Source organism: Bubalus kerabau, chromosome 3, assembly GCF_029407905.1.
Source record: "Bubalus kerabau isolate K-KA32 ecotype Philippines breed swamp buffalo chromosome 3, PCC_UOA_SB_1v2, whole genome shotgun sequence".
Taxonomy (NCBI): domain Eukaryota; kingdom Metazoa; phylum Chordata; class Mammalia; order Artiodactyla; family Bovidae; genus Bubalus; species Bubalus kerabau.
Genome location: NC_073626.1, coordinates 74,370,307 through 74,376,742, shown reverse-complemented (window position 1 = coordinate 74,376,742; position 6,436 = coordinate 74,370,307). Strand labels below are relative to the sequence as shown.

Genomic DNA, 6,436 nt, shown 5'->3' with positions numbered 1-6,436 from the left:
ATGTGTGAGCGCAGTCTCTACAGAGCGGGCTATGTGGGCTCGCTTCTGAATCTGCAGTCGCCCGACTCCTTCTACTTTTCCAACCTGCGGCCGAATGGCGGCCAGTTGGCCGCGCTTCCCCCTATCTCGTACCCACGCGGCGCGCTGCCCTGGGCCACCACGCCCGCCTCCTGCGCCCCAGCGCAGCCTGCTGGTGCCACCGCCTTCGGCAGCTTTCCCCAGCCCTACCTGGCTGGCTCTGGGCCTCTCGGCCTGCAGCCCCTAAGCGCCAAGGACGGATCCGAAGAACAGGCCAAGTTTTATACTCCCGACGCGGCCGCGGGGCCGGAGGAGCGCGGCCGTGCGCGGCCGCCCTTCATCCCGGAGTCTAGTCTGGCCCCTGCGGCCGCTGCTCTCAAAGCGGCCAAATACGACTACACGGGTATGGGCCGCGTCGCGCCGGGCTCTTCAACCCTGCTCGAGGGGACACACTGCTCCGCCGGTTTCAAGGACGACGCCAAAGGCCCGCTCAACTTGAACATGACAATGCAGGCGGGCGTCGCCTCCTGCCTGCGACCTTCGCTGCCCGACGGTAAAGGGTGGCCAGGCTCCCCGAGCAAAGCTCCCCGGGCCGGGGTGGGAGGTGGGGTGCTGGGGAGAGTGTGTAGAGGGAGGGAAGCCGCCAGGGGTGGGCAGGCAACTGGGAGCGGGCCGGGCTGACTTGGGTTGGGGCTGTGTTGCAGGCCTGACGTGGGGGGCGGCCCCGGGGAGGGCCCGAAAGAAGCGGAAACCCTACACAAAGCAGCAGATTGCGGAATTGGAGAACGAATTCCTTCTCAACGAATTCATCAACCGGCAGAAGCGCAAGGAATTGTCCAACAGGCTAAACCTCAGCGACCAGCAAGTCAAAATTTGGTTCCAGAACCGGCGTATGAAGAAGAAGCGCGTGGTACTGCGCGAGCAGGCGCTGGCATTGTACTAGCCCCGTGTGTGTCCCCGGCCGAGCTGGGCCTGCCTTTTTTTCAAGGCCTGGCCGTGAAGGAAGATGGGGCTTTTTCTTCTGCTCCTTCTCCACTGGTTCCAGGTACCCTCCCTCTCAGACAGCAGCCCCAGAAGCCTGCAGGAGATTTGTTTGGAAACCTGGCCAGTTAAGCGGCCCTGCTTTCCCCCTTTCTCAGAGAAACCTGCAGAAGTCGCAGCCTCGGCCTTGAGGTTTCCAGAGTGGAAGTCTAGGGTCACCTGTCCTAACTCTTAGCTGGGGTACTATCCCTCGGATTCACTTTAGCGCCTTTGTACTAGCATTTCTGCTTCCACCTGATTCGTCTCCCTATCTCCTCCTCCCCAGCCCTTTCTGCGTCCAGCAGGCACCTAACTAGGGCTCAGAGTGAAACTGAATTTAGGAAGACCTCCCTGGCAGAGTAGAAAGGGCTGACGGCACAATTCTGTCTCTTTACAGCCAAACTCCTTGTGGCAAATCCAGGATCTTGACTCTGGAGGAAGGAAAGGGCACCGTTCTCCCTTGGGAGGACAGTAGCCACCTTAGACCTTCAGGAGGAAAAAGGAGTAAGGGGGCGTGGTGGCCAGACAAACTCCAGAGACACCTCGGAGTCCAGGCTGGGCTGGCCCCTCCAGCTGGGCTGAATGGATTGGGCACTTCCTTCCCATGGATGGGATGAGGGAGGCTGGGGCTCCACAGCAAATGGCAATCTCCAGATGGACTGGTAAAATCCCCATTTCTCCCACATCCTCACACATACCTATGCTAGAGCCCTCCACTTTGTAACTGGACCCCCAGAGCTGAACTCTGGTGAGGCAAGCTCCTACTTGGCTTTGAGGCTGAGTTGCACCAGGAGGAAGGGAAACATCCAGGGGGAGGTGGGAGTGAGCCAGGAAAGGGGGGGGGTCCTACATTCTGCCTGTCCATAAGGCTTTCCTGGAGAGGTGGGAAAAGGTGTCCACTGGTCTGCCTTTCTTTCCTGAATTATGGTAATGAACCACTGCAGGGAGAGGTGAAGTCTCTCCCACCAGCCAGAAATCAGGAGGGTTAGAAAGGAGGCCCTTCAGATCCTTAGCCCCCTCTCTTCTCTCAACCAAGCAGAGAGAAGCAGAAGTTCTCTCTCCTCATTCTCTTCACCGCCCACCAGATTCACCAGGGGCCCCATTGCTGTGCTCTTTCTGAGGCCATGTCTGACCTGCTCCAGCAGAGCCTGAGAGATTATGGGCCCTGGCAGGCTTGCTCTGTGGAGGCTGGGGTTGCTGAATGCCAGGTAGAGATGTCCTGGGTGTGTTGGGGTGTCTTGCCTTGATTTCAGTGACCCCCCCAAGCTCCTTCTCTCATCTCTGCCCCTTCTCCACCTCCTTCAGAGAAATAGCTCCCTCTCTTCTAGTGAGATGCACGACAGCCAAAGAGTTGAAGATTTTTTCTCAAAAGTACGATGATGATTTATTCTCAGTGAAAGACCAAGAATTTTCAGTACAAGATCTGGAATGGACACCTCATGGGGCACCCTGAGCCTCAGCCCAACTGACCTCAGTTGATGTTTAGATGAATTGCATTTTCTCTGCTATCTAATAATTTTTGTACGTGTTTTGTTTATTTTGTCAAAAACAATAGCTTGTATCTATCAGACATACAGAAATGTTTTCAGTGGAAATAAATATCCAAGTCCCAGTCAAGCTGTCACAGGACTGATGTCAGTTTTTCAAAATGTGTCAGATTCTCTTCTAATGTATTTCAGGTCACCAAATTCGTTTTTCTTTCCTGGTTGCTGTTTCACTATGGGTGTCGACTTGACTGTTCATTAAATGAGAAAATGGCTTCCAAGTCAGTCAGGAAATGGTGTATAAAAGCCTATGAACAAAACATATAAAATACCAAGGTAGGGGAACCATGAGCAACTTTCAGCATGTCCCACACACTAAGTGAACCCTCGGTTTGTTGCTGGCCGGGACTTCTGCATTTTGCCTAAATTCTCAAACTTTGAAGCTTGCTGTTATCAGGGGGCTGCCAAGATATGAGGTTCCTTGGACTTCAATACAAAACGTCTCTCCCTGCCATGTTTTTCCAGTCAGGCTTCTTGTGAATAGGCTACGTCCTGTGGAAATCCTCCATACTGGTCCCTCTGCCAGGAGCCCAGCAGCCTCCCTTAGCAAATGTGGACCCGGCACTCTCTAGGTCTTCAGAGCTTCTAAACCAGGCCAGGAAACCTGGGGCCTGCTCAGTATTCTGAGCTCTTGCAGACCCCAGCCCCCTGCTAGCTCAGAGATGGAAACTAGAGAATTAGTAGCTTTTAGCAAGTGGAAGAATTAGAAAAACGTTGTCTCTAATTTTGAGCATTCAATGGTTCCAACTCCCCTTCTCTGAAGCAAATCTGATGAAATATATTTTAAACAGCTCCTTTTAAAAAAAGAAAAATGAAGCAAGAAGCTGCTGAGGGAGGCCCTATTATTTAGAAATGCTGGTAGGGCTCAGGGAGGCAATGGTATCAGAACTGAGTCTCTCTGAGTCCGGTAAGGTTTGCCCCCTTCAAAATAACCAAACAAAGGCAGAGGCCACACTCGGACCTTAGGTATGGCCGGCTGGGTAAAGGGCCAGGGAACCGGACTTAGACCAAGGCCCTAAGACAACACAGGGAGACCATTTTCTCTGCAATATACGCCATTATATCATTGTGTTCTTTCGCTTTAGCCTGGGATGTAGGATGGAAGGAGATATTCATGAAGACCACTCCCCAAAGAGATTGAAATTATTCTAAGTGTAATATTTTGTCTCTTGATTGGAGCTTCAATAGTGTTTTTCAAATCCATCCCTTTTGCTGATCCACACGAATATAAAGGCGGTGGTGTCCTTTCTCCCTTCCTAACCAAAGTCCCAGCAGGGATTTGGAAGCACGATGAAATCTGAAAAAAAAAAAAAAAAAAACAAAAAACAAATACCCCAGCAAAATGCTGAAATCTGAGTGTTTAACATTCCCTCGCACAAAGACAAATGCGTCCTCCGAAATGCTGCAGTCCAGGCGGGCCTCTTGACCAAAGAAAAGGTTTTTAAACAAGGAAAAACGGCTTGGTCTGGCTTTCAACCGGCTGAGAGCTCAGAGGCCCGGCCAAGAGACGCTTTTAAGGCCTGGGGGCTCTCCCCAAGGGAGGCGGGCTGGAGAGGCTTCCGGGAGGCGGGCGCGTGGAGGAGAAACCCAGAACCGTTGTAAATATTCATGTATGTGGGGGTGGGGGGAGGGTGTGCCCCTTCACCCCGCCTCTTCCAGCTGCACCCACCCCCCCCTTAGTGGGGGCGGGGGGCACACCGGCTGTCCGACCGTCCTTGGACAAAGGTAATCTCCCCACATTTTTGTTCTTCGGTCACTTGACTTAGGGAGCCCATTCCGAAGACTTTTCAGGGAAGGGACAGGCTCTGGGTGTTTCCCTGCGTTTCTCCTCTTCTTTCGTTTCCTAAAAGAGCATAAATAATTAAAGTTTGGCAGGGAGGAAAAGCTTTCTTGCAAAACTGTAGTGGCAATAAATGAAATGACTCAGAATCTCTTCCCCAGTCAGTTTTTACGAGAGCTGCCAGACAGTGTCTGTTCACGTTCTCCAGATACCAGGGGCGCCCTGACAAAGTTAAGGTCAAGTTAGTGTCTTATCTTGGGTGGCTCAAAATTACCGCATCGCGTCCGGGCGCTGCGCCGAAAGCTACCACTCGCGGAGCTGCGGGCTGTGAAGACAGGGTCCGGTGCGCTCCCTGCGCTTCGAGTGGGGCCGCGCAGGCAAAGACGAGGCCACAGCCCCTGGATCTTCACGGTAGGTTCTCGAGCCGGACGCACGGGTCGGGAGGCTGCGGTTTTCCTTGGGTTTCAGGGTGAGGATGGAGGAGAAAGCTGGGGCCAAAGGGCGAAGCGGGCTGGGCCAAGAACGAACGCCTTGGCTTGGTTGTGGGGGGTGGGGGTTCGCGCTAATGCGCAGAGAAGGGCCGGCCGCCCCCTTCCCTGTGCACCCTTGCGCCGCTGCAGATGGCGCACCCTCCCCCGCCAAAGCGCGCCTCCAGCCCGAGCGCCGTCGCCATGTCGTTGAACTTGAATGGTTCGTCCTCCCCCGTTTCCCTCTTTAACGGTCAGCAGACTCCACTTTGGGGGCAGCGGGCTGCCTGCGCCCCACCCGTGCAGAGAGAAGGTGCCAAAATCTTGCGCACTTGCAGACACATAAAGAGCCAGCCGGGGGGCACCCCGCGGCCCCTGCCCTGGGTCTTGAGCGGCCGCGGGGCTAATGTGCAGTGTCCGGGGAGCCATTTTAGGAGAGAGATCCTGGGGCGTCAACTCCGAGCCCGAAAGGGAGAGGTTTGGGCAGAGATGGAGATGGGGAGGCAGACAAGTGTGCCAGCGGTCTAGGCTGAGGAGAAGGGGGCGAGCTGGAATCTGGGCGAGGGTGTCAGCTATGTGGAGGGTGCATGCAAGGATGGGCAGTTCTTGGATGGGGGGGTTTCTTGCTCTCCAGCCCCACCGACCTGTTTGCGCAGTGTTCGGAGGGAAGCTGAGGTGGGAGGGGGCGGAGGAGAGAAAGTGGGAGGGAGAATGGGAGGGAGGAGATAAAAGAGGAAGGGGGGAACATTGGTCAGAAAAATAGATATGCGCTCTGATCACCCGCCTTTTCTCTGTCAGTCGGCATGGTGGGCAGAGCTCACGGCACGGGCACTGCAGCGACCGGGGCCAGGGAGGGAACCAGCCTCACAACCTGCACTGCCTCTCTCGGGCGCAGGGCTGAGGCCTGGGACCAATGCTGGGATTGATTGCCTGGCAGAGGAATCCTGGGGAGCGAGAGGCAACCTCCTGCCCTGAGTTCCGGGATTCGGATTTGGGGAGCTTTTTGCCAAGAGACTGGTTTCACCTTTGGAAAACGCTGGCTTTCCTGAGGCTGAGCCCAGGCCTCGCCTGGACCCACCCCACTCCCCCACCCCACGGGCTAGAAAAGAGGGACGCAGCCGCCGAGGAGAGTGAGGCCTTGGGGAGAGTGGATGGGGGGCCCTCAGGGTCGAGTGGAGAAGAGGGGCTTAAACCAGGAGGCAAGAGCGGCTGAGAGCCCGCCCCTCACCCCCAGAGCCAACGGACCTCCGGGGAGCCCACAGTGGCCCTGCGGGCCCTAGGGTGCTGCAGAAGCCTAGGGGAGACGCAGCACGGATGCGTAGGCCTTGGCGGGGCTCCGACACAGGGAAGGAGCTGGATGTGAGGCTGGTTGGTCTTATCCAGGCCAGAAGGCAGAGAGGGTGAGACGGGCGGAGGCACCGGCGGTTTGTCTCTGCTTTCTTGCTTGCGGAAAAGCGGGAAGCCAGGCACCCTGAGAGTAGGACTTCAGATCCTTTTGTTCAGCAGACCCCCAAGCTTCTGGAGGGCCACGGGGTATCTCCGCTGGCTGAACTCCCTCCTTGCTTTAGCACTGCAAGAGACAAGGCGGAGAGGCGACAGGGAGAGAG

At 55.7% G+C, this 6,436-nt stretch overlaps 1 protein-coding gene across 1 annotated transcript; it reads left to right on the top strand.

The window, feature by feature from the left end:
• Nucleotides 1–961, top strand: HOXD12 (homeobox D12). The gene is made up of 2 exons (XM_055574725.1): nt 1–571; nt 723–961. Exons 1-2 carry the CDS (start codon nt 1–3, stop codon nt 959–961), a joined length of 810 nt encoding a protein of 269 aa, XP_055430700.1.
• The last annotated feature ends 5,475 nt before the right edge of the window (nt 962–6,436 follow it).

Bases quoted from the DNA above. Each gene is read 5' to 3' on its own strand.
- HOXD12 (XM_055574725.1), top strand. From the start codon at position 1: ATGTGTGAGCGCAGTCTCTACAGAGCGGGCTATGTGGGCTCGCTTCTG. The intron at 572-722 runs GTAAAGGGTGGC...GCTGTGTTGCAG, and splicing joins GCGACCTTCGCTGCCCGACG to GCCTGACGTGGGGGGCGGCC.